This window comes from Leishmania major, chromosome 28, assembly GCF_000002725.2.
Source record: "Leishmania major strain Friedlin complete genome, chromosome 28".
In the NCBI taxonomy this organism is placed as follows: Eukaryota; Euglenozoa; class Kinetoplastea; order Trypanosomatida; family Trypanosomatidae; genus Leishmania; species Leishmania major.
In genome coordinates this window covers 218,657-245,782 of record NC_007269.2, presented here as the reverse complement: position 1 = coordinate 245,782, position 27,126 = coordinate 218,657, and the positions used below count along the sequence as shown (strand labels likewise).

The 27,126-nt window shown below is 59.2% G+C and overlaps 5 protein-coding genes across 5 annotated transcripts; all 5 read left to right on the top strand.

Annotated features, from left to right (window-relative positions):
* Positions 1–780: 780 nt before the first annotated feature.
* On the top strand, positions 781–1,686 carry LMJF_28_0650 (putative protein transport protein Sec13; the record flags this gene model as incomplete). The annotated part of the gene is made up of 1 exon (XM_001684291.1): positions 781–1,686. One exon carries the CDS (start codon positions 781–783, stop codon positions 1,684–1,686), a length of 906 nt encoding a protein of 301 aa, XP_001684343.1.
* A 1,182-nt stretch (positions 1,687–2,868) lies between these two features.
* Positions 2,869–3,075, top strand: LMJF_28_0640 (conserved hypothetical protein; the record flags this gene model as incomplete). The annotated part of the gene is made up of 1 exon (XM_001684290.1): positions 2,869–3,075. The coding sequence occupies one exon, from the start codon at positions 2,869–2,871 to the stop codon at positions 3,073–3,075; it is 207 nt and encodes a 68-aa protein (XP_001684342.1).
* A 1,439-nt stretch (positions 3,076–4,514) lies between these two features.
* LMJF_28_0630 (ER lumen retaining receptor-like protein) lies at positions 4,515–5,174 on the top strand (the record flags this gene model as incomplete). The annotated part of the gene is made up of 1 exon (XM_001684289.1): positions 4,515–5,174. The coding sequence occupies one exon, from the start codon at positions 4,515–4,517 to the stop codon at positions 5,172–5,174; it is 660 nt and encodes a 219-aa protein (XP_001684341.1).
* A 3,270-nt stretch (positions 5,175–8,444) lies between these two features.
* LMJF_28_0620 (putative protein kinase) lies at positions 8,445–12,392 on the top strand (the record flags this gene model as incomplete). Its single annotated transcript, XM_001684288.1, has 1 exon — positions 8,445–12,392. The coding sequence occupies one exon, from the start codon at positions 8,445–8,447 to the stop codon at positions 12,390–12,392; it is 3,948 nt and encodes a 1,315-aa protein (XP_001684340.1).
* A 1,697-nt stretch (positions 12,393–14,089) lies between these two features.
* On the top strand, positions 14,090–26,815 carry LMJF_28_0610 (putative dynein heavy chain; the record flags this gene model as incomplete). Its single annotated transcript, XM_001684287.1, has 1 exon — positions 14,090–26,815. The coding sequence occupies one exon, from the start codon at positions 14,090–14,092 to the stop codon at positions 26,813–26,815; it is 12,726 nt and encodes a 4,241-aa protein (XP_001684339.1).
* Positions 26,816–27,126: the final 311 nt, after the last annotated feature.

Sequence of the window (27,126 nt, the reverse complement as noted above, 5' to 3'; positions counted from 1 at the left end):
CTCTTCCTTGCTCACGTCGCTTGTCGTCTCGACGGCATGCGCTTGCCGCTTGACCGCGTCTCCTGTCTCACCTCGCCCATCTTTCTCATTGTGGCCCTCTCACGCACTTAGTCGTTTTCTCTACTCTCCACTTGATCGATTTGTGCACTGCCCTGCGCAACCAAAGTGCGCCCGTGTGTCTTCTGGTTTTCTTCTTCGATTTGTGTCGGTGCGTGTGTGCGTGTGTGTGAGGGGGTGGGGGCAGAGGCAATCGGCACTGTACGCGAAACGCCTGTTTTGGATCCTTTCTGCTTTCTGCACCACACATCCCTCTTTCATCTCCGAACGCGACGCACTGCTGGGTCTTTCCCTTCTTGCGCATGGGCATACGCCGCACACACACACACACACACACACACCTAGCTCGTGTCGCTCACCCACCTGCGCGGCAGAGCCCGTCTGAGGGAAGGGGACAAGGAGACGGAATCGAAAGCCGAAGGGCCTCAAGGACAACGTACAGGCGCCGAAGTAGACTGGCGTGTGCGTGTATGCGCGCGCACTTGTTGCCTGTTAAACCCTTTCCCCGCCTTGGCCGACAGATCATACACACTCTGTGTAGGAGGGCTCATGAGTGACACACTACTGGACACAGGCCACACTGCGGCCGTGACCGACATTGCAGCGGATGCGAATGGACGGCATCTGGCGACGGCGAGTAGTGATGGCACAGTGCACGTTTATGAGTCTGTCACTTCCTCCTCCAAGGAAGCGTCGCAGTACAAGGGTGGGCCACAGCCCACGATGTGGAGCCCAGTCGCGGTGCTCCAGTGCAGCGGCGAGGAACAGGCGGCGACGGTGACGTGCGTGGCATGGGCTCCTCCCGCCTTATACACGGCTGCCCTCGTCACGTGCACTGAGGCGACCAATGAGGTGGCTCTCTGGTGTGACGTGGGCAACGACGCACAGTATCGCAAAATCTACGTCTACACCTTGGCCACACCGGGCTGGTGTGTTGCATGGGCCCCGCACGAGTACGGGAAGCTGTTTGCCGTCGGCTGCGCGGATGGGGCGGTGGTCGTCTTTACCGGTGGCCCAGACGGCTCGTGGGACATCCACTCCTTCGAGAGCCACCCGCACGGTTGCAGCGGCCTCTCCTTCGCTCCGTTTTTTCCGCCGGGAGCGCTGCTCATGGCGCCTCTGGAGGAAGACGTTGGTAATGTTCCGGGCAATGCGCCGCCGATACCGCTCGCACCACCCCGTATGGTCACATGCGGTGGTGGCCGGTTCGTGAAGCTCTGGACGCACTCGTTCGCGCCTCGACCCGGCGAAGAAGGCAGCAGCGTAGCGCTGGGATCTGTGTGGACGCCCATAGAGCTGGAGGCGGCCGAGGCGTCGAGCACCCCAGCTTGGCGGGAGGTGGGTTGGGCACCGAATCTGGGCCTGCCGTTTACGTACATTGCAGCCGGTTCAGAGGACGGACTGGTGGCAGTCTGGGTGCAGGATGGACCCGCCTCGAACCCGTGGCAGTGCCGCCTTCTGCCCCCGCCCCACGGCACTCCAGGCGAGAATGTGACGAAGCTCTCGTGGTCTTTGGTAGGTACGTTCCTCTTGGTGTCCTACGCTGATGGCACGGTGGCGATGTGGAAGGAGACGAGTAATCATGGAGCGTGGCGCGTGGTGAGTGAGTTGGAGAACCCGACCCTGTGAGGGAATGACGTGTGGGGCACTTTTATTTGTGCGCTTCTTGCGGCCTCGTGCACGCCTCCCTCGCGTCCTCGCTCTTTTCCCATGCTGCCTTCTCTATCGACATCCAAATTTTTCTGGTCCCTCCTCGCTGGGTCTTCTCCACTTATTTCCCTGCATCGCGTTGCCTCACGCTTGACGGAATCCTTGAGGGGAAAAATGAGGGAAGCGAAGTGCATTGTTTCCCTTGTGTCAGCGTTGTCTCCTTGCCACTGGCTTGTCTGAGTGGGCTGCAATCCACCCGATCCTTCTCCTCCTCTTCCCGACACCCACCGCTACAAGGGAACACAAAGTGGAAGAGGCAGGGGCAGTAAGCGACAGAGCATTTGGAGAGAGGGAGAGATGCGACCTGCTTCTCCTGTCGGCTTGCGTGTGAGTGTGCAGGACTCAAGACGACTGCTCTGCGGTGTGTCCGGCACATGGTTCCCGAGGAGGAAGCGTAGCTCGACTGCATGGTTGATGTGCAGGGACGTCGTGTCTGCCGCCTCCTGACCCCCCCATTTGCCTGCAACTCTTTTCTCCTCTCGATCTCTGTGTCCATGACCAACTTCCCTCCTCCTCCGTCCTTCCTGTGCCCCCACCCTCCACACCCCCTCATCTTGGTGCACCGCTTCCACTTACGTTCCCTGTGCCGTGGCCCCTTTCTCGCCCGGACGAATTCACTGACACACGTACACATACAAACACACATACATACGGTAACTAACACGCCACAGCTGCGCATATTCGCTTTTACCCCTTTCGAGCCGTCTTCTCGTGGTTGCCTGTATCCCTGCTCGACAAGCCAACCATTCACACCGACTCAGGCAACTGCTTTACACACGCCCTTTCTTTCATCGAGCTTTCGTTTGTTCCGTTGTGTGTGTGTGTGTGTGTGTGTTGTACCACTGAGAAGCGAAGGAAACAAAACTGGGCAAAGAAAAGCAAATTACGCATTCTGTTTATGCTCTTCTCGCACTCCCCCTCTCCTCTCTTCCTCCCCATTCCTTGACTTGCGCCTCCGTGCTGCTGTGCCTGCTGTTGCTCCTCCCCCTTTCCTCTCACGCGAGTGCATCAAGTGTTGGGGAGGCGCAGGAACAGCTACGTCTCCTCTTTTCCCAGGCCTAGAAGTTGTCGAACAAGCGCAGCATCGCTACGCGGCGCACCATGGGCCTCTTTCTCGGTACTCTCATCTTTATCATTATCGGCGCTATCGGTGCACTGAGCGCCCCGCTCTGGGCGAAAAGCCAGGTCGACCTTGTCCGCGTATTGTGCGCGGTGGCCACCTTCTGCTGCTGGCTGTCGTGGGTGCTCATATACATGGCGCAGATGAACCCGCTCCTGCTACCCACCCGGTCGATCAAGGTGGAGTGAAAAAATAGGGAGGTGCTCCTGGTGCAAGCTGTAGAGCAGCAGATAAAGCGCGACGAACGAAAGGCGTACATAACTTCTTTCGGTGATCACCCTACCTCCCCCGCGGGGTGTACCGCTGCCGTTCCCTCCAGCGCACTCGAGGCCCTTCACGACGGTTTTGGGACCCCTTTGCCTACTGCTGCTGGCGTGGAGGCGGTGAGTCGGCGGTGAGGTCGACCTCCGTCTTCGTCTCTTCTCCTCCCCACCTTTCTGAACTGCGAAGGCTCCGTGGCCGTGCCGCGTCTCCCGTTGGTGTCCTTGCGTGGTTTTCGACACTGCGGCAGCCGTTGCCGTCGTTGGTGCCCCTCCTCCGCTCCCCCGCGCTTTTCGTAACCACCAGGGAGCCGCACCACCGTCGCTCACCCATGTCTAGTGAAGTGTGTTGGTCTGTCTTTTCCTTGGCTCTCTGTTTCTCTGCACTCTGTGTGTGTGTGTGTGCGTGCAAGCCTGTGTGCGTGCCGTCTTCACGTGTGTAGCCTACGGTGGGACGGCGGTGTGTTCCCGTGTCTGGTATCTTCATTACGCATGAACGAAAATCGAGGCGAGAAAAGGAACGCAGGATACGTTCCAGGGGGAGGGGGAGGGAAAGGCACACGGCAAAAGTAGAAGCTGCGACACCTCTCATTCGTGTTTACATGTCGAAGGTATGGTGATGTGTGAGAGACGTTCCAGATTCCGAATGCGTCCCTGAGACATTCCCGTTTGTTTCATGCGAATAGACTAGCTCCGTGATGGACTTGGCTGACGGCACATCACTAACGTGCTCTAGCGTGGTTGCTGGCGTTGTGTATATTGTTCAAGGCCATCCATTCAGTTGCTGCTAACGTTCGAAGGCGCGTGCCCCATCTTTGGGTGGGACAGAGGGGCTCAGAGGTATGTGCTTGTACTCCCATTCAGACACATGTTCGCTCTTCGCTGTCCGTCACGGCACTGTCTCACTTCGACGACCGGCGCCGCTCTTTCAGGGAAACTCTTGCTCTCACCCTTGATGTTGTTCTCCCTTCCTTTTTCTGCTCTCCGTACCTGTGGCGGATACCCAGCCGCAGTTTCCCGCGTTTGCCCTCGAGCCCGTCACACACAAGCGCAAGGCGCACCGACACAGCCACACGCCGACTGATTGAACATTGAAGAACCAAAGGAAAACGGAGAGGCGGAGTGAAAACCGGGTGCCACTGACGCATACACGCACACAAGCGCATACATACGTACCTCCGAAGACATATATATATATATATATATATGCCTGCTTATATTGCTTCGTGAGGCTCGTTGGCATTGTTCATCTCGCTTAGATCGTGTGCACGTCTAGGGAGCCGTCTCCCCTGGTCTCCGCCAATACGCAAACACACACACGAAGCCGTGTTAGTAGAAAGTGAGAGCATCGAGCACTCCGGCAGAAAATGGCGTTGGTTCGTGTAGTCGGTGATATGCTGCACCTCAGCGCTATCTTGATCCTCTTATCGAAGATGCTGCGTCAGCGCTCTGCCGCCGGTATCTCACTCAAGTCGATGGAGTTGTTCGCCATCGTCTTCTGTACGCGCTACATTGATGTGCTGTTTTCTTTCATTGGCATCTATAACACCACCATGAAGATCTTCTTCATCGCCTCAACGCTGCATATCTGCTACTTGATGAAATTCAAGAGTCCATGGAAGGCGACCTACGACCGCGAAAACGACACCTTCCGCATCCGCTACCTCATCGTTCCGTGCGTGGTGCTCTCCATCCTGTTTCACGGGACACCGCGGCGCAGCATCGTTATCGAGCTGTGTTGGACCTTCTCGCAGTATCTAGAGGCTGTCGCGATTCTGCCGCAGATCTTCTTGCTCGAGTACACCGAGCGGTACGATGCACTGACGTCTCACTACCTCTTCTGTCTCGGCGCATACCGCGTCGTTTACATGATCCATTGGGCGATTCGCTACTATATTTATCACAAAGTGCGCTGGATCTCGGTCCTCAGCGGGTTTGTGCAGTCGCTGCTCTACGTCGATTTCTTCTATCACTACGTGGTGCAGGTGCTACGGAAGGCGAAACAGCGGTACGAGCTGGCCAAGTAGACAGTCGAGGCAGACGGCTGTGCGCGTTGCCGCGTGATGTGGGAAGAGGGCAGGGGAAGGGCTGTGGAAGCGTGCGTTGGCATGTGTGTGTGTGTGTGGGGGGGGGGGCGGTGATGGCTTCATCTGGGGAGTGCAGAGCTTACTAAGACGGACTGCACAAGTGTCACGGGGGCTGGCATCGGTGAGAGAGCTGCATGCATAGCGTGTATATATGTAGGATGCCCGCATGCTCAAGGGGTTTTCTTTTTTTTTTATCGTCGAAAACTGCAATGCGTAGTGACGCCCATCCTCCTTCTTCACACCGCAGCGTAGAGCAGGCGTGCTTCCTCGCCGCCGTGCCCATTCTTTACCTCTTCACGTTCCTCTGTTAACGTGTCTAGGTGCACCTCCTTCTCCGCTCGAGTGTATTCTCTTGTTATGAATCTTTGTGCGTTTGTGTGTGTCTCTCGGCTTTTTACTGGGGCGTGGGCTGGGTTGTGTGGTGGGTCTGCTGTGTCGTGTCTGTTTCATGTTTCCTTTTCTACTGTGCTTGTTGCAAGTGACCAACACTCCTCTTCTCGTTCTTACCGTGTTTTCGCGTGTGTGTTCGTGTGTGGTTTGCGTTTACTTTTCTGTACCCCTTCCGTCCCTTCCCTTCCTTTCACCAGCACTCATCTCTCCTTTGTCGTTCACCACAAACGTGTGGGCACGCGTACAGAGGCGAACCACCAAGCAAGCGCACACGCACGCACACACTTGGGCGCCTTTCAGTGTGTATGTACGTGTGTGTATCTGCGCCGCAGCGTAGCGCTGTGTGCGTGTCTTGCCCCTTGTTTGTCTTTTTCGCTCTTCGTTTTTTATTCCCTTTTCTTCCCTCCCCATGTTGTCGCTCTCGTCTGTGCATGTGTCTGTTGTCTGTTGTGTTTTGCCTCTTGTCCCCGCCATTTTTCCTCTTTGTGCGTTGTCTTACGTGTTGCCGCCCCCCGACGCCATCATCCAAGTGGGGTGGCAGAGGGGGAGGGAGGTGGAGACGGGAAGGCTCGAAAAATCAAAAAAAAAAACGGGAGGGAAAAAGAAGGGAGACGGCGAAGGCGTACGCGGCTCAGTCGATTTTCGCCTCTCCGCTGCGGTGCCTCTCTCGCGCTCTGTTTTCCTTCGTCTTTTTTTTCGCGCTAGATCTCTTGTCTCTCTGTGTACCTGTATAACAGCGGTGTTGCTATATCATTGAGATGGAGAAGGTGATGACGACGGTGTATGTTGACGTATATGCATGTGGAGCCGGAGAGTGAGCTAAGAAAGACGGGGAGTGAAGAAGTGGCGTGCTACCGTCGTTGTCGTATTTGTCTTCGTGCACAGGCTCTCGCTTACTCACTCGCGAATGTGCGCAAGTGCGCTCCGCGCCTATCCGCGCCCCCAAAGCCTGTTGAAGCTGAGGTGTGAGGCATCCTGCTCAAAGAAAATGAACCGACAGCAACAACAACAAAAACATGCGATATGGAAGGTAAGGCCATCATCCCCTTGTTGCGCAAGATGGAGGCGATATCACACTCATCAAGGCAAGCTTTCCGGGGAGCGGTGAAGTGTGCGATTCACATCCTTTTCGTTCCTTATGTTGCACGCAGCTGGCTTCGCGGGTATTGTTTGCGACGGCTGTCTCTGTCTACGGTGTGGGTTTCTATGTGCAGTTGAGGGATAACCGGTTACCAATCTGGACGCAAAGGGGGAATGACACTAGACGTTGGTTGAGCTTATCAGCGGCGCGCGTATTCGAAGAAGAGAGAGGTTTCTCGGTAGCGGTCCACTTTCCAGCTCGACGCTACGCTGCCTTCAGTTGGTTCTCGCGCGCGCGGTGGACTTTCCCACTGCACCCGTGCAGCGCCGTAGAGCGCCTCGCCTCTTCCGCTTTCTCTACCTGTGTCCATCTCTCATCACTTTCTGCTCACTTCTCATACTCCACTGTTGCCATTCTGTTTCGTCCACGTCACAACACGTTCCATCTCGCGACGACGGCCACCGACACTCGCTCACCCGCGTGCTCTGTTCTCTGTGCCCCGGGGTACCGGAAACCGACACGTACACGTGCGTGTCTGTTTTATTCGCTTTGGTTTCGCTGTGTCGCATCTCTGTCTCGCTCGATCGTGACGGGAGGCGTATTAACGCGCGGGTGCACACCCCCACGGGCGCGCATACCCACGTGGATACACACGCATACGCACACATTTGCACACGCAGCCACACTGGCAGCTCCACTGCACGTTTATTCAAGTTTTTTTTTTGGTCTTGACCGCCTGGCACGACGTCGTGTGCGGCAAAGTCCACTGCTCTCTCTTCGACTCCTCATATCTTTTGAGGCATTCCACATCGTCTATTAGGCACACGAGTGCGAGTCTGTGCGTGCGTGAGCAGTTGCTTGTGACCATCTTCATTCCTTTCCTCTCTTTGTTCTCTTGTGATTTTGTGTGCCGTGTTGTAGCGCGTGTGGCGTCGGCTGCATCCCAGTGAGCGTGTCTCTGCGGCTCTTCCTGGCCTCATCACATCTCGGCCCTCCCCCTTTTCTAGGTCGTTCTTCGCCAGAGCTCACACACACACACACACACACACGTGCACGCAAATAAGAAAAAAAAACGAAAAAGAAGAAGCAGTCAAACTAAGCAGCAGTGGCTTTGTTTTCTCTGCTTCGCTTCTTTCCCCTCTTTTGCTCCTACAACCAACGCATGCACACGCCTGCGCTTACGCAGTTCTTCTCTCTCTCATGCAAACACACACACATACACACGTGCGTGTGTTTGCCCGTCCACGCCCTCTCCCTCTTCCTCTCTCTCTCTCTCTCTCGCTCGCTGTTGCTCTCTTTCTCTGTGCGCACCGCCTCTGTCGCTCTTCATCCTCTTGTTTGTGCTCCTATTTTGTGTGTAGGACTATCTGTGTGTGTGTGTGTGTGTCTGTGCCGCCACTTTTTTATTTTCATTTTTGATTTGCCCCACCCCCTCACCTCCGCTCCTTCCCCCTACCACTTCTCCCTCTTTCTCTCTGTGCACATTTGTTCTTACAAATCTATATAACGGCTTTCATTACAACCATATATATATATATATGCATATATATGCATATATATGCTTGCCTTGTCTTGTTCTGACCGCCCCGCTGCCTTCATTGTCCTTGCCCTCCCCCCCTCTCTCTCTCTTCCTCTGCGCCCTCTTCCTCCGATCTCCGTAGTCTACCCCTCTCGTGAAAGCCGTCATACATGCATCTGCGCTGAGGTGGCACGAAAAAGGCGCGCCGCGATCACGCACCATGAACAACTATGTGCTTAATGACGAGATCGGCCAGGGTGCCTTCAGCACTATTTACAAGGGCCGCTATCGCACCACCACCGAGTTCTACGCGATTGCTTCCATCGACAAGAAGCGACGGGAGCGCGTCGTGAACTGCGTTCAGCTGTTACGCTCCATGCACCACTCAAACGTCATAGAGTTCCACAACTGGTATGAGACCAACAATCACTTGTGGATCATTACGGAGTACTGCACCGGCGGAGACATGAGCACGATCCTCCGCTCGAACATTAATCTCACCACTCAGGCGGTCCAGGCGTTCGGCCGTGATGTGGCGATGGGCCTCATGTACATCCACAGTAAGGGTGTCGTGTATAACGACTTGCAGACTCGCAATCTGCTGATGGACTCCGCAGCAATGCTGCGCTTCCACGACTTTAGCTTGGCCTGTCTCTTCCAAGACGCGGCGACGCGGCCACTGGTGGGGACGCCACTGTACATGGCCCCCGAGTTGTTCATGGCGGATCGCCCGCTGTACTCGATGGCATCAGACCTGTGGTCCTTCGGTTGTGTGCTGCACGAGCTGGCGACAGGCAAGCCGCCCTTTGCCGCATCCGACCTCGAGACGCTGCTGGGCGACATACTGACGAGTCCGACGCCAGCGGTGCCTGGTGCGCCGGAGTCCTTTCAAACGCTCCTGTGCGGCCTGCTGGAAAAGGACCCGTTGAAGCGCTACGCGTGGGTCGATGTTGTCCGCAGCGAGTTCTGGGATGAGCCCTTGCCGCTGCCGAGCAACGGCTTTCCATCTCAGGTGGCGTGGGAGGACTACAAGCGTTCGCGTTCTGGACGCGGTGCGAGTCAGTATAATTGGACGGACTCCGATGTGCGTGTGGCAGTGGCTCACGCCGTGGGGGCAGCGAAATCAAACGCTTCTACGCACAACGTGGAGGAGAGGGAGCGAGCGGCTGCGACGTTGAACGTCGCGAAGGAGCTGGACTTCACTGCAAGCGCGGCGATGTTGCTGGAACGGTTACCGGAGCGGACACAGGAGCGTGCTGCGCACGCAACAGGCCATGTCGCGACCGCGCACGGCAGCCTGGTGCACGGCTGCCCATCCACGGCCTCAGCGGCGTCGAATACCTTCAACGCCAACGGCTCTTCTTCAAGTGCTGTCGCGTCTTCTCGCCGCAGTCGTCTCAGCGAATCGAAAAACAATGGCGGTGACCCACAACGGCACCGCGTGAGCAAGGGACGTGGCGCGACAAGCATCCGAACGTCTGGTAGTGCCGCCATAGCGTACGAAGGCGGGTGCACCGCGTACGCGACCAACACCGGCGCCAAGGAGGACCGCCCAACCGAGGCGAGCTTGCATCTCTTCGCGAGCGAGGCGCTGCGCCACCTCACAATCAGCGACCTCCTCCCCCATCATACAGATCAGCACATTCGTCCTCTGAGCAACAACAGCCGCATCGAGTACACGCCCGAGCCGTCGTACGACATCTCCACGCTGGGCTTTACGGCGCTGACGGCGGCAGAGATCAACAGCCTCACGGGTAAGGAACACACGGCGTTTTTCCGCTCGCTCTACCTGGCCCTCTCCACCTTGAGCAGTGGTTACGATAACGTGCTCAACACCATGAACTACGTCATTTCGCTCTGCGGTGACGCGGAGGTGGCGCGCGCCTCGGTTAACAGCTCCGTGATGCGGCTGTGTGTGAAGCACGCGGGCCGCAAGGATGCCCCAGCGGGCTTTCGCACGGCGGCAGCGCTCATTATGGGGCTTTTGGTGCGCACAACGGCCTTTATCACGCCGGAAGTGGCCTCGTCGTCTATCCTGCCAGACATTATGCAGTTGTTTGAAGACGAAACAGATGTGCCGGTGAAGCGAAAGCTGATCGCGTGCATCAGTGAGTTTCTTTTCTACATCGCCGTCCAGCAGAAGAGGCAGCGCGCCATGTGGAACGTGCAGCCGGCGACGGTGAAGCGCATCTACGCCTCGGCGTTGGACTCCGACGACGACGTGCTGAAGCATTATGCGGCAAAGATGATCGAGAACATGGCATCCACTCCGCAGAAGGAGATGACGCTGGAGCTGTTTGCCGACCCCGTCTTTGTGGAGAAGCTGCTGGCCGTGTTCGCGCTTCCGTCGGCGGAGGGTCGGAGCGAGGACATGCGCTCAGATGCGGTGTGCGCGGCGCTTAAGCTCGCCATGGTGAAGGACGAGCTGATCCTCGCTGTCATGCAGTGCAAGTGGCTTCCAGTGACGTCGTACGCGACCGTGATGCAGCGATCCACTCTCACGCACACGATGCAGATCCTGCTAACATTTCTCAACTATGCCCTTGTGAAGGGGTTGGTGACGCTACAGAACCCGTTTGCTCGATTGTGGTCGCAGGCCTCTCTTGACTCGCACAGCAGCGGCGGCAGCGGCAGTGGCCGCCGAGGCTGTGCCTTGACGTCCTCACTCAGCGTCGAGGATGCGGAGGAGGTTGTCGGCAACGCGTTGTTCGTGAGTGAGGACTTGCTGGCGCGCCTGAGCGAGGCGATCGAGCAGGCGTCAGTCGCTGTCTATGGCAAAACGCTGCTCTTTGTGATGCTCATCGGCTGCGTCGGCGGGAGCACCATCTGCCAAATCCTCAACAGCCGCATCGTCGCCTTCCTCGATCGCCTCGTCCGCGACGCGGACTTGTACGTGAAGCGCTGTGGCGCAGCCTTGTCGGCCTTCCTTGGCTGGTTCGTGTCTGAGAAGCTCGCGAGCATTGCGCGGCGAGTGTCTTCGACCTCGACGGCGACGCACCTTGCCGCCATTCAGCAGCTGCTGAGCAACTCCGCCGTGCGCAGCGGCATCGACTTTCAAAAGGATGTCTTCCAGAGCCTCTCGACCTGCATTGACAAGGCCATGCACAACACGATCTACGGCACCTACCGGGACGAATTCAACACCATCGCCGATCGCTTTGTCGAGAGCCCTGAGGAGGTGCTGCGGTATGAAGAGAACATATGCCTGTACCTCGCCACTTCTTACGCAGAAATGCTGCGACGCAAGGAGGCGAGCGGTCGCTTCACTGCTATTCGTTTTTTGACATCTGTCATGGTGCCCATCTCTGCCGAGGTGACGGCAACGCGCAAGGAGAGCAGTGGCGCCACGTCGGCTGCGCGCCAGGTGCTGAACGCGGTGGCACCGAATGTTACCTCTCTCTTGCAAGAGACAAGCCCGATCCCCACGAACACGATTCGGCTTCTCGTGACGTGTGGCGAGATGGCTCAGAGCAAGCTCTCTGGCCTCGTATCCGAGCAGCTACTGGGCCACATCATGGACTACGTGAATGAAAGCGGGGATGGCGACGGCATCTACTACCCGCTCTCTTTTATCCACCTCTGCCTGCTGGTGAGCCAGCGGGTAGATATCTTCAACTACGTCGTGCGTCAGGGACTGTGCGCGCTGGCCCTTGAGACGCTCGCGTCCGCCGCCAAGAGCAGGAATGAGCCGCTGGTGGAAATGTGTTGCAACCTCTTGGCGGTGGTGGTGCGTCGCGTGGCGGGGGACCCGTCATCACGAGTGAAGGCGCAGTGCGCTAGCTGCGTGCAGGAGGACTCCATCGGCTCTGTCTTGCTGCCCATTTGCGCAGACACTGCCAGCAGTATTGCTCTGATGGAGTCCGCCGCTTCCGTGATCGAGGACTTTGTCCGTCTTTCGTCAGCGGCCCGCGACGACCTCACCTCGGCATCCGCAATCGCGACGTGGGCAGGAGCCTTGTCCAATGCGCTTCTGTCTTCGGCGAGGCGCGCCGTAGCTGCGAGCCTGCTGGCAGCTCTTTCCACGTCGTGCGAGTCCGCCTCGCGCGACGTGCTCCAGGAACTCAAGTGTGATTCGCGCCTCATGTCAGTGCTGGCCAACGCCGCCGACTGCACGCACATGCGTCTTGTCGCCAGCGAGGCGAACAGGATTCTGAAGAAACTCTCCTAGATGTATCAGGAGAGGTGCTACAGAGCACTTCTTTCTGCATGCGTGTGTGTGTGTGTGTGTGCCCGTGCCCGTGCCCGTGCCTGCGCCTGCGCCTGCGCCTGCGCATCTGTCTTCGGACGTGTTTGTTGTTGTTGCCTGTACGATTTCGTGTGTTTTTCTCACCCTTTCTTTTGGTTGTTGTTTCTTTCAATGCCTCTCGCGCGCCACCGTTCCCGTCGAACAGACCCGCCAACCAACCTGTCTCGCGCGCTCTCTCTCTCTGTTGCTATCTTTCTCCTTCTCCCTACAGTGTGGATGTATGCGTCATGCGTGTTGATGTTGATGGTGGCGATGCGCGGCGGGCGCCTCTACTGCAACAACGCTGGAAACAGAAGCGTAAAAACGAAAGAACCGATCGCGGAGACGGACCGTGGCCTCTGCACCTCTTTCTGGACTGTCGGGAGAATCCCTCGTTTTCTCGTCGCTCTCCTCCGTCGGGCGTGACAGGCAGGGGAGGAGGAAGGGAGCCGCTTTCGATCGGCGGTGCATCGCATTGTGGAAAGCGGGGTAGTTTTTTCTGGATGGTGCGCGCCTCTGTCACGTCATAGCCTCCTTTTCGACGCTTGCCTCCCATGTGCGTGTGAAGGTCTGTGCTGGTGAAAAGCACATCTGCATACTGCATGCTTTGGGTGTCTTCAATGGCAGCGCACACGCCGCGCAACGCTCTACTTTGCTCTCTCTCTCTCTCCATCTCTGTGCTCGCATAACCCACTTTGCCCCCACCCCGACCCCCGCCTCCCTCTCTCTCCTTAATTCGAGCCTTCCCCTCCCGCAACACCGTGAGACGGCTCAGACGTGCACACGCTGACCGACGCACAGATCAGGTGTGGAATATCTTTGGAGCAGAAGGCTTGCACCGCAGGCGGAGCACAGGCAAGGGACTTGTCTAGCTTCTGACAGGCTGCGAGCCAACGACGTGTCTTCCTCACTCTCGTTCTTCGCCTCCATCTCCGCGTCTGTGGTGAGAGGGGTCCTTCATTGCGAGCAGCCCTTTGTGTACATAGACGTTTTCTTTTTTTGTGTGTTTGACCATTTTATTTGTCGCCCTTAGCTGCTTGCACAGGTTCCGGTTTTGATCTCACCGTCACTTCTCTATGTGGGGCGTGTGCATGCGGAGGCTGGATCTTTCTTTTGATTGTTCTGCTTCTCTGCAGCTTGAGTTTCTCTGTTTTGGTGCTTGTTGAATCTACCACCCTCCTCGCTCTTTGCCGTTGCGGTCACCGCTACGGGCCGCCTCTCACCTCATTCCTCGGCGTGTTGCCGCAGCGCGTCCCTAATATTGCTCAACGCCACGAGCGGCTTTCGTCTACGGGACTTCAAGCGGCACGCGCGTGCACTGGCCCACAAGAGTGCACTCTAGGTCTTACGCGCGCACGGGCGTCATCGTGGAATATTCAGCAGCGTTCCTACCACACGCGGAGCTCTTTCGGGCTCAATACACGTTTTTTTTTTAAGCGGGAGTGAGTTCTTGCTTACAGCACACACACACACACACACACACACACACACACACATATACACAGACACTTAACTTCGCACGCATCACCGACGCTGAAACACTCCAAGGCATGCTGCAAAGTTTTCTTCGCCCTCAGAGCGGTGCCACCACCGTGGCGTCAGGCGACGATGCGGAGCAGACTGCACCAGTCCGCGGGTTAATGATGGAGAGCCACCATCTTGACACGCAGCGAAGCACCCATGCTGCCGCCTTCGCAGCGTCGGAGAGTAGTGCCGCTGCGACCGGTAACGCTGACACCGGGGCAGCCACTGCCCTCGCTACTCTACCGGTTAGCAGCGTGTACAAAGAGTCCGCTCTGCGGTTCCCGACGGCGAGCCCCAGCACCTTCGAGCCGAAGGTGCAAGTGCCGTACGCCTACAAGCGGGGCCGCATGCCACGCGACGTCGAGATCGAGCGCCGCCGCCGACTATACGACAGTGAGAGCGTTGACCGTCTTTTGCAGGTCAGTGGGCTCACCTGGGAGGCACTGGCGCGTCGTAGTGCGCAGAGCCTGCCGCTGGAGATCTTCGACGACACCTCTTACGACTGCCGCAATCCGTCTGAGTGGATGGCGATGGCGGCCATGACACCAACGCAGGCGTCTCGCTTTCTTCCAGCGGAGGCGGTGTACTACTGCGAAGACCGGGACTCCTTCGAGCTCCGTCCGTGCCGCGTGATTGGATGGGCCGAGGACACGAACACGATTCGGCTTTATTGGGGCTCCGCCCCGACGACGGCGCGCTCCTCGTATAGCGACGGCGCCAGTGCCGCCGGCACGAGCGACGGAGGCGGTGCTGGTACTGCAACATACGGCGAGGCCGGCGAGCCGGTGGCGACGTTGCCCCGCATCTTTGTGCGGTTTCTTGCTGAGGATCCGATCGTGTACGTTCAGCGCCTAGTCAGCGCTCACACGCAGCGCCGGAAGACGACCTCGTGGATTCTTTACCGACTGTGCTGCGACTCGATGCTGGTGGCGAACCTGGAAGAGCTGGACGCCGGGCTGGCAGAGCGGCTGCGCCACCTCGGCACAGACATCCCTCAGCTCAGCCCTGTCGAGTTCCCCGACGTGGCGCAGCGCGTGGAGCGGCTAATATCGGAGATTACGCTAGAGTGGCAGCGCAGCCACAACCGCCTGCTATTGCGCGACCGCATCCGTATCGACGAGTCCGTGGCCCGCATGGTCGTCAACTCCACCCACATGGACCCCGAAGAGCTTTTGCGTGGCCCCAACCTTGCCGTCGACCGCAGCGACATGGGCGACCCGTCCACGGTAATCTTCGTGGAGGGCGACGGCTTTGTGTTTGACGAGCAGGAACAGGCATTCACGTTTGCGACGTACTTTACGCAGCCGGAGGTGGTGCAGGCGTTGACAGGGGTACAGCGGGAGTGCATGAAGGTGCTCGAGGGATCCTTGTTCAACCTGCCCAAGGAGCGGCAGATGCCTCTAGAGTCGTTTGTGAAGTGCCAGCGCGAGCACCTCGCCTCGGCGTCGCGGCAGCTGAAAGAGGAGTGGCTGCCGCGCATCTGCGAGACCATTGTCAGCAGTTTTCAGTCGTCGGGAAAGGGCTGGCTGAACACGCGCGAGGCGAAGCAGAGCGTCTACGAAATGTCGAAGCTAAAGAAGTTCTTCGTGACGGTCAAGTTCATGATGGAGGACATGCTGTTTCAGCTTGTGTACTCGTCGCTGCACTCCTTCGCAGAATTCTTCGAAGAGGTGTCGGAGTTCACGGTGACGGTGCAGGACATGAACAACGTGGTGAACGCGTGGCCCGGCAGCGACGCCGATGACTGCGTGGAGAAGCAGCCTCTCTTCACGATCGACCTGATGGAGAAGGATGGGCACTTCTCCTACTCTATCTCCTTTGACGACTTCGAGGCGGCCATCGTGGATCTATTCAACGACGCGATTGTCTGCACCGAGTCCATTCCGCAGGTGGAGCGCTATGTTATGACGCAGTACTTCTGGAGCCGAGACGGCGAGGGGCCCTTCCTCGACTCGGTGAAAAAGGAGGAGGAGCACGTGTGCTTGCTGCGCGAGCGTGTGCAGACCGCCGTGCGGGCCTCGCTGGTGCCGCTGCAGACGTACCTGAACACGTACGATGAGCTCCTCCCGCTCATCCGGCTGGATCAGGCGGAGTTTATCAAGAAGTACGCGGAGGCCGGGCACAGCATGGACGAGATGAAGGAGGAGATCGCGCAGCACCTCCGCGCCAAGAAAAACCTGGCCGAGCGGCTGCCGCTCTTCCTCACCGTCGGCAACTTCGTCGTTGACTGCCAATCGTTCAGCTACCTCATGTCAATGAAGGAGGAGGAGCTGGCACGACTGGTGATGCGACTCATCGGCAAAACCGGCAAGGAGGAGGCGGTGCACGTGCGGGAGGCGTTTACGCGCATGGTCAACACGATTGAGAAGACGCCGCAGAGCCCGGAGAAGCTGTACGAGCTGTACGCTTTCATGGACGGCATGGGAGAGCAGGTGGCGGAGTTGGTGGAGCACATCGCGGAGGTTCGCCAGTGCTACAGCATCCTTGACGGGTTTCAGTTCGAGCTCAGCGACGAGGAGTCACGCCTGAAGTGGGAGGCCATTGGCTGGCCTCGCCAGCTGGCCCTGCGCAGTCAGGCCGTACGCAAGCAGCTCGAGCAGGTCCAGGAGGAGCTGCACTCTGGGCTGCAGAAGCGGCAGGAGGAGTTCTCAAAGAGGGTAGAGCAACTGCAGCGCGTCGTCGCGACCTTCTCGAAGCACACCGAGGCGGCCGAGGCGGACAAAGTGGCGGCTGAGGTCAAGACGCACAACATTGAGATTCGGCAGTGCATCGAGGAGGCCCGCTCCATCAACAGTGACCAGCGCCTCTTTGGAGACAAGCTTTCCGACTACCGTAACGTCTTTGAGCTGGATAAGGAGTTCAAGCCGTACAGCGACCTGTGGCTGACGACGTATACATGGCAGGAGTCGTACCGCTGCTGGCACGCGGACGCCTTCACCACCCTCGACGCCGCAGAGATTGAGTCGACAGTGACTGCTGCCTTCAAGACAATGGTGAACCTCGCCAAGACGTTCAAGGACAAGGCGGCGCTGCTCAAGATTGTGGAAGAGGTCAAAACCGCTGTCGAGGGCTTCAAGCCGTGGGTGTCCTTCCTAACGTCGCTGCGCCACCCGGGCATGAGGGAGCGCCACTGGACCGGCTTGTCTCAGAAGCTCGGGATGAAGCTGGTGCCTGGCGACACACTGATGCTTCTGGAGGACTGCGAACCGCTGCTAGCGCACCGCGACACCATTATCAGCTACTGCGAGGTGGCCGCGAAGGAGTCGCAGATCGAGATGACGCTCAAGGACATGCGTGCCAAGTGGGAGACCAAGTGCTTCATCATCGAGGCATACAAGGAGACAGGCACGTACATCCTCAAGGACACCTCCGAGGTGGTGGAGCTCCTCGACGAGCACCTCAACGTCGTCCAGCAGCTGCAGTTCTCTCCATTCAAGGGCTACTTCGAGGAGTCCATCACGGACTGGGAGCGCTCCCTCAACCTCATCTCCGACATACTCGAACAATGGCTGGAGTGCCAGCGAGCGTGGCGTTATCTGGAGCCGATCCTCAACTCGGAGGACATCGCCATGCAGCTACCGCGACTGTCCACGCTGTTCGAGAAGGTGGACCGCACATGGAGACGTGTCATGGGCAACGCGCACGCGCAGCCAAACGCACTCGAGTACTGCATTGGCACAAACAAGCTCTTGGACCACCTGCGCGAGGCGAACCGGCTCCTCGAAGAGGTTCAGCGGGGCCTGAACGACTACTTGGCGGACAAGCGGCAGACGTTCCCGCGCTTCTACTTCCTCTCTGACGAGGAACTGTTGGAGATTTTGTCGCAGGCGAAGGAGGTGCGCCGCATCGACCCGAACATCGCCAAGCTGTTTGAGGGCATGCACCGCCTCCAGTGGAAAGACAACCACCCCGACGAGGCGCGCGCCCCGGGGGCGGGCGGCGAGGAGTGCAGAGATGCAGAGACAGCGGACGTGGAGACGATCACCGGCTTCTACAGCGGCGAGGGCGAGTACATTCCAGCGGTGAAGTCGGTGGTGCCGGACGGCAACGTGGAAGAGTGGCTGAAGCTTGTGGAGAAGATGATGAAGGACAGTGTGCATGAGCAGGTGAAACGCGCCTTCGAGGCGTACCTCAGCACGCGTCGCAGCGAGTGGGTGCTGCAGTGGCCTGCGCAGGCGGTTATCGCGGTGGCGCAGATATACTGGACCCAAGGCTGCGAGGAGGCCCTCGCTACGAAGGGCGAGGTGGATGGCCACGCAAAGGTGCTAGACAGGCAGCTGCGGCAGCTGGTGGAGGTGGTTCAGTCGCCCTTGACGGCGATCCAGCAGATCAACATGGGCGCGCTCATCACGATCGAGGTGCACGCCAAGGACACGGTCGACAGCATGCAGGCGGCGAAGGTGTCGAGCACGCAGTCTTTCGAGTGGATGAAGCAGCTTCGGTTCTACTTCAACCACAGCGACGACCTCTGCCACATTTGCCAGGTCGACACCCACTTCGTTTACGGTGGCGAGTACCTTGGCAACACGGCCCGCCTGGTCGTGACCCCGCTAACCGATCGCATCTATCTGACCTTGACAGGTGCCCTGGCGCTGTGCCTCGGCGGCGCGCCCGCCGGCCCCGCTGGTACCGGGAAGACAGAGACGACGAAGGATCTGGCCAAGGCACTTGCCAAGCAGTGTGTCGTTTTCAACTGCCAGGAGGGTATGACGTACCAGTCGATGGGCAGGTTCTTCAAGGGTCTCGCCTGGACCGGCGCGTGGGCGTGCTTCGACGAATTCAACCGCATCGACGTCGAGGTGCTCTCCGTCGTGGCGCAGCAGGTGACGGAGTTGCAGCAGGCGTGCTCCACGAAGCAGTACCGCATTCTTTTCGAGGAGAGCGACATCCTTGTCGACCCGACCCACGCCGTCTTCATCACCATGAACCCCGGCTACGCCGGCCGCACGGAGCTGCCGGATAACCTGAAGGTGCTGTTCCGCCCTGTGGCGTGTATGGTGCCAGACTACGCCATGATTGGTGAGATCCGCCTCTTCTCGTACGGCTACCAGAAGGCGCGCGCCTTGGCGCAAAAGATGGTCATGACGTTCAAGCTGAGCTCTGAGCAGCTCTCGTCGCAGGACCACTACGATTTTGGCATGCGCGCTGTCAACACCGTCATCTCGGCAGCCGGACTAAACAAGCAGGAGCGGCCCGACGGAGACGAGGATGAGCTGCTGCTGCGTGCGCTGCGCGACTCGAACGTGCCGAAGTTCCTCAAGGACGACATTCTGCTATTCGACGGAATCATAAGCGACCTGTTCCCCGGCACGGCTTTGCCGCAGAGCGACTACGGTGCCGTGGTGCAGGCGCTGACAACAGCCATCACAGAGGCGCACCAGCAGCCCGTCTCTGCCTTTGTTCAAAAATGCTTGCAGCTGTATGACATTACCATGCTGCGCCACGGCCTCATGCTCGTCGGCCCGGCTGGCAGTGGCAAGACGGCGTCCTTCACGGCGCTGCAGCGTGCCCTGACCGACTGCGCGGCTCGCCAAGCGAAGGGCAACGACTTGGGCGCGCGCCGCATTCAGAAGGTGTTCACGCACATCTGCAACCCGAAGTCTGTCACGATGGACCAGCTGTACGGCGCCTACGACGAAAACGGCGAGTGGAAGGATGGCGTGCTCTGCGTGCTGTTCCGCTGCGCCGCCCGATACGGCGACGAGGGCAACCTCATCGGCAAGCACTGGGTGATGTTCGACGGCCCTGTTGATGCGCTGTGGATCGAGTCGATGAACACCGTCCTGGACGAGAACAAGAAACTCTGCCTCGTCTCCGGCGAAATCATCCAGATGAGTCGTGACATGACGATGATGTTCGAGGTGGAGGACCTCGCCGTGGCGTCACCGGCTACGGTGTCTCGGTGCGGCATGATCTACCTCGATCCCGCCACGTGCGTCCCTATCTCCGCGCTCATCGCGAGCTGGATCGCGGCGCTGCCACCCTACCTGGAGTCCCAGCGTGAGACACTGAAGAGGCTGGCGAACACATACGTCAAGGAGCTCGTGCAGCTGGTGCGCAGTGGCGCCGTGCATGAGTATGTCACCTCGACCACCAGCGGCCTCGTGCACTCCTTCTTTCACATGATGGAGGGGTACGTGAAGAGCTTCGAGGTAGCCAAGTCGGCTTCAGGACAGCTGCAGGTGTCGCCGGAGCGTCTGGCCGTCATGGCCGGCGCGGTGCCACCGCTGTTCTTCTTCTCGGTGGTGTGGAGCGTTGGCGCCACATGCGACGAGGCAGGGCGGCAGCTCTTCTCCGCGACGGTGTGGCGACTCGCGGAGGCGAATGGTGACACTCAGTGGCTGCCGCTTCTGCCAACCGAGGACACGAGCGGCAGCGGCAGTGCGGAGTTGTTTTTGTATGACTACGCTTACCAATACGACCCCGCCGGTGTGATGGAGGAGGACGCATCCGTGGCTGCCGACGGCGATGGCGGCAGCGGTGCTCCTGCGCTCTCGCCGTCGGCGGCGGGCAAATGGGTGAACTGGATGCGTGAGCAGCCAGCGCTGGAGATTCCCAACGGCACGCGTTTTGACGACATCATTGTCCCCACAATCGATAGCACGCGGCAAAACTACGTGCTGCAGCACTTGATGGCGCAGAAGGTCAACGTTGCCGCTGTTGGTCCGACTGGCACCGGCAAGTCCATCTCACTCGCGCGTCTCGTGCTTGGCGGCGGCATGCCGGCCAACTTTCTTGGCCTCAACTTCACCTTCTCGGCGCAGACAAAGTGCACAGTGTTGCAGAATTCACTGATGGCCAAGTTCGATAAGCGGCGCTCGCACGTCTACGGCGCCCCTGCCGGTAAGCACTTTCTCATCTTCATTGACGACGCGAACCTGCCGCAGCCAGAGAAGTACGGCGCGCAGCCCCCGGTGGAGCTTCTGCGGCAGATGCTCGCCCAAGGCGGCTTCTACAACTTTACAGGTGGCATCAAGTGGTCCTCCATCATCGACTGCTCGCTTGCGCTGGCGATGGGGCCGCCTGGCGGGGGCCGCAGCCGGGTTTCGAACCGCTTTATGCGCTACTTCAATTACCTTGCCTTCCCCGAGATGTCGGACATGTCGAAGCGAACGATCTTGCAGGCCATCCTCGTCGGCGGCCTCGCGCAGAGCGGCCTCGCTGACCGCCTCGCGAACGTCGCCTCCGCCGTGGTCGATAGCACGTTGCGGGTGTTTCGCAAGTGCACCCAGGTCTTTCTGCCGACCCCGGCGCACGTGCACTACTCCTTCAACATGCGGGATGTGATGCGTGTTTTTCCCCTCTTGTACACAGCAGACAAGTCGGTGCTGCAGTCGGAGGAATCCATCGTGCGGCTGTGGATGCACGAGATGCAGCGCGTCTTCTACGATCGCCTCGTCGACGCGACAGACAAGGGTCTGTTCATCGAGTACCTCAATGCCGAGCTGCCGTCCATGGGGGTGGACAAGTCCTACAACGAGGTAGTGAAGGCTGACCGCCTCATCTTTGCCGACGTACTGAGCGACAAGGGCGTGTACGAGCAGATTACCGACATGAACGCCCTCACGACACGCATGAATGAGCTGCTGGAGGCGTACAATGACGAGAATGAAGTGAAGATGAACCTCGTGCTCTTCCTCGACGCCATCGAGCATGTCTGCCGTATCTCGCGCGTGCTGCGACTGCCGAACGGGCACTGCCTCCTCCTCGGCGTTGGCGGGTCGGGACGCAAGTCACTCACGCGCCTGGCTTGTTCTCTGATTGCCGAGATGGAGGTGTTCACGATTGAGCTGTCGAAGAACTTCGGTGTCAAGGAATGGCACGAGAGCCTCGCGAAGTTGCTGCTCGAGTGTGGCAAGGACGAGAAGAAGCGGACGTTTCTCTTCGCCGACACCCAGCTGGCGCATCCGACGTTTCTGGAGGATGTGGCGGGCCTGCTCACATCGGGTGATGTGCCGAACCTCTTTGAGGACCAAGATATCGAGCTCATCAACGACAAGTTTCGCGGCGTCTGCCTAAGCGAGAACCTGCCAACGACGAAGGTGTCGGTGTACGCGCGCTTTGTGAAGGAGGCGCGAGCCAACCTGCACCTTGTGCTCGCCTTCTCTCCCATCGGAGAGGCGTTTCGCAGCCGCCTGCGTATGTTCCCATCGCTCATTGCGTGCTGCACAATCGACTGGTTTGCTGAGTGGCCATCCGAGGCGCTACTGTCGGTAGCCGCAGTGCAGCTGAACGCCGGCGACGTTACTGACGTCATGGGGGCGGCAAGCCATGCCGACTTGCCGGGCTGCTTCCAGGCAGTGCACCGCGCGGCGGCGGAGGTGACGGAGCGCTTCTTCACGGAAACGCGTCGTCGCTCGTACGTGACGCCGACGTCCTATCTGTCGCTCCTCTCCAACTTCAAAGTGATGGCGGCGGCAAAACGCCGCTTCGTTCGCGAGCAGCGCGGCCGCCTCGAGAAGGGGCTGGAGAAGCTGCGGCACACCGAGGTGCAAGTGGCGGAGCTGGAGGCCCAGCTCAAGGCGCAGCAGCCGGTTCTGGTGCAGAAAAAGGCAGAGATTCAGTCGATGATGGAGCGGCTGACGGTGGACCGAAAGGAGGCGGCGGTGAAGGAGGCGGACGCGCGCAGGGAGGAGGCGGAAGCTTCCGTGAAGGCGGAGGAGTGTGCCAAGATGCGACGCGAGTGCGCCGACCGCCTGGCGGAGGCGGAGCCGGCCCTGGCGGAGGCTGTAAAGGTGCTGTCCAAGATCAAAGCGGCGGAGATTTCGGAGCTGAACAAGTACGCGAATCCGCCGAAGGGTGTGCAGTACGTCATGGAGGCTGTTGCGTTGCTGCTGACGTTTGGGAACTGCCCGAAGGAGTTCTACAGCGGTCCTCCTGGTGGCCGCAAGGTACCAGACTGGTGGCTGTGCGCGAAGTCCTACATGCGAGACGCGAATCGGTTGCTAGACTTGCTCGTGCAGCCGCCGGAGAGAGGCGGCTTCAACCGCGAGGCGATGGACACGGCGCTGATGGAGAAAGTACGCGTCTACTACGACAACGAGGAGTTCCAGCCGGAGAAGGTGAGGGCGGTTTCTCTGCCATGCATGGCCATGTGCCAGTGGGTGCGTGCCATGTACAAGTGGTTCTTTGTGAATCGCGAGATCCAGCCGCTGCGCGAGAGGCTTGCTGCGACGGAAGCGGAGCTGGCTGTGGTGACGGAGGCCCTGCGCGCCACCCAGGCAATGCTTGACCGCGTCATTGCTGCCGTGGCGGCGCTCGAGAAGGAGCACGACGACGCCCTCAACGCGCAGGCGGCGCTCGAGGCTGAGGTGGAGCGCACATCGCTGAAACTGCAGCGCGCAGCGAGGCTGATCGACGGCCTCGGCGGGGAGAAGGGCCGCTGGACCACGCTGGTGGAGCAGTACAAGGAACAGGAGTGCTACATTGTCGGCGACATGGTGATTGCGGCGGCCACAGTGGCCTACTGCGGGCCCCTCACGGCACCCTATCGCAATGACGTGCGCCGGCAGTGGAAGGCACACCTCACCGCGGCGAACGTGGAGACGAGCGCCGACTTCGACCTCGTTTCGACCTCAGGCGACGCGGTGCAGATACAGGAGTGGCAGCTGTGCGGCTTACCGACGGACGCGCTATCTACCGAGAACGCCATCATCCTCGCCAACTCACGCAACTGGCCGCTGCTCATCGACCCACAGGGACAGGCGAACGCGTGGGTGCGCAACATTCACCGCAACGACAACCTGCAGGTGTGCAAGGCGTCGAACGACAAGTTTATGAAGACTGTCGAGAACGCAATTCGCCTGGGGCTGCCGTGCCTGATCGAGAACGTCGGCGAGTCGCTCGACGCCGCGCTGGAGCCGCTGCTTTTGAAGAACATCTTCCTGATTGGCAGCACCCCGCATGTCCGCATTGGGGACAGCGCCATCCCGTACGACCGCAGCTTCAAGCTGTACCTCACGACGAAGCTGCCGAACCCGGTTTACACGCCCGAGGCGATCGTTACCGTGTCCCTGCTCAACTTCTTCATTACCCCGAGCGGGCTGGAGGAGCAATTGCTCGGCAAGACGGTGGAGAAGGAGCGGAATGACCTGGAGCTGGAGAAGCAGCGGCTCACCCGGTCCAACGCAGAGAAGAACTGCGAGCTGAAGGACCTCCAGGCCAACATTCTCGTTCTGCTCGAACAGGCGGAGGGCGACATCCTGGAGCAGGAGGAGCTCATCATCACGCTGGAGAAGAGTAAGGCCAAGTCTATCGAGATCAACGAGGAGCTGGGCAAGGCGAAGGCCATGGAGACAGTGATTGATGAGACGCGTAACAAGTACCGCCCGCACGCGGAGCGCGGCTCGCTGCTGTTCTTCTGCGTCTCACAGCTCTCCATTGTCGACCCCATGTACCAGTTCTCTTTGCAGTGGTTCATGAACCTGTTCCTCAACGCCGTGGACAACGCCGCGCAGGCGCCGGCAGCGAAGGAGGTGGCGGAGGACGACAGCGGCACCGTGGAGGACGCGGTGGAGGTGCGGGTGTACAACTTGATGGACTACTTCACCTACTCCTTCTATAGCAACGTGTGCCGCTCCTTGTTTGAGAAACACAAGCTGACGTTTTCGTTTTACCTCTGCGCTAGCCTTGTGCAGCACAGCGGGGCGATGGTGGATGCCGAGTACCGGTTCCTGCTCACCGGCCCCACCGGCAGCGTCCCGGCCGATGCCCTGGCCAACCCCGCTTCGTCGTGGATGACCGACAGCAGTTGGGCGGAGGTGCTCTTCCTCAGCGAGCACCTCCCCAGCTTTGCCGGCTTTGCCGAGCACGTGCGTGACCATGTAGAGCACTATAAGGACCTGTTTGACAGCAACGAGGCGGACACGTTCCCCCTCGCGGGTGAGTGGGGTGAGAAAGCGACACCGATGCAGCGACTGGTCGCGATGCGGTGCTTCCGGGTAGACAAGGTAGCGCTGGCGATTCAGCACTTCATTGAGCACTACATGGGCAGTCGGTACATTGTGGTGCCGCAGTTCGACTTGATGGACGCCTACAAGGACAGTGATTGCCTGACGCCGCTCATCTTCATCAACTCTGCCGGGTCAGACCCGATGAACGACCTGCTGCGCTTCGCAGAGACGATGCGGATGTCGAAGCGGCTGGACAAGGTGTCGCTTGGCCAGGGGCAAGGCAAGAAGGCGGAAGAGCTGATCCGCAGCGCGCGAGAGAAAGGGCAGTGGGTGCTGCTCCAGAACTGCCACCTCGCCTCGTCCTGGATGCTGACGCTGGAGTCCATTGTGGAGAGCTTTACCCTGGAGACTGTGAAGAAGGAGTTTCGCCTGTGGCTGACGTCGATGCCGTCACCCAGCTTCCCGGTGGCCGTGCTGCAGACGGCGGTGAAGATGACGAATGAGCCGCCGATGGGGCTGCGGGCGAACGTGATGCGCTCCTACTACGGCTTCACTCCCGAGGACCTCGAGCAGGAGGAGAAGCCCGCCGAGTTCAAAAAGATGGTGTTCGCCCTGTGCCTTTTCCACGGTGTCATCCAAGAACGTCGGAAGTTCGGCTCCCTGGGGTTCAACATTGCCTACGAGTTCAATGACTCGGACCGCAACGTCTGTCTGCTGCAGCTCCGCAAGTTCTTGTCCCTGTATGACTCCATCTCATACGACGTGCTGACGTTTCTGACTGGCGAGATCAACTACGGCGGGCGTGTCACGGACGACTGGGACCGTCGCTGCCTCATGACCCTCATCCAGCACTTTATCAATCCGGAGGTACTTCAGAACGGGTACGCCTTCTCGCCATCAGGTCTCTACTACACCCCCGAGCCTGGCAGTCGCAAGCACTACCTCGACTACCTCGATTCGTGGCCTCTGAACCCACAGCCAGAAATTTTTGGCCTGCATGAGAATGCCGACATCACGTGCGCGCAGAACACGACGCACAGCATCCTGTCAACGGTTCTGGCGCTCGAGTCGCGCGGCGGTGCCGGTACAACGTCTAGCTCGCGGGAGCAGCTGCTGACGGCCACGGCGACGGAGATTTCGACGAAGCTGCCTCAGCTGTTTGACATGGCCGCCTTCACTGCCAAGTACCCGACCAAGTACGAAGAGTCGATGAACACGGTGCTGGTGCAGGAGGCTGGTCGCTACAACCGCCTACTCAAGTTCATCCACACAAGTCTGGCCGAATTCCTCAAGGCTGTGCGAGGTGAGGTTGTCATGTCAGCGGAGCTAGAGGATGTCGGCTCGAGTTTCTTTGTCAACAGCGTGCCGGTGTCCTGGAGTGCGTTGGCCTACCCGTCGCTGAAGCCGCTGTCGAAATGGGTCGAGGATCTGGTGCGGCGTGTTCACTTCATTGCGGACTGGTACGCACATGGACCGCCCGCCGCCTTCTGGTTCGGCGGCTTCTTCTTTCCGCAGGCTTTCCTGACCGGCACGCTTCAGAACCACGCCCGTAAGGTGCACCAGGCCATCGACAGCATTTCCTTTCAGTTTAGCTTGCAGGATGGGTCACTGGACTACAAGACGGTACCCCGACCGGACAAGGGAGCGCTGGTGTACGGCTTGTACCTGGAGGGGGCGCGGTGGGACTCGGAGCAGCACTCACTGGCGGAGTCACGCCCCAAGGAGCTCTACGTTGAGATGCCGATCATTCTCTTGGACCCCGTGGTAAACCGCACCCGCAACACCAACGACTACGTATGCCCAGTGTACAAGACACTGACGCGTGCTGGCACGCTCAGCACGACGGGGCACTCTACGAACTTCGTCCTCCCTATTGAGATCCCGACCAAGGTGGAGCCGGCGCACTGGATCGAGCGCGGTACTGCCTGTGTGGTGTCACTGAATTACTGAGGTTATGCGGGTCGAGTGCACACATCCGCTGATGGCTTCTTTGGATGCCATCTTCGCTTCTCGTCTCTTAACTGGGCCCGGTGGGCGACTGCTCGGGCGCGCTGCTCTTTTCCTTGTCGTTTTTCGGCGTCTCCCTTTGTTTCCTCCTCGCGGTGCGCCGGAGCATCTTCATGCATGGGTGAAGTGGACGTTGCGGCGTGGCAGAGTGGTGCATGTGTGCGGGCTTGCTTGTGTGTGCTCGCTGCTGCCGAAGCAAGCTCCCTCTTTTTCACTCCATGCCGCCTGCGCGTGTACGCGTGCGCGCGCCGGTG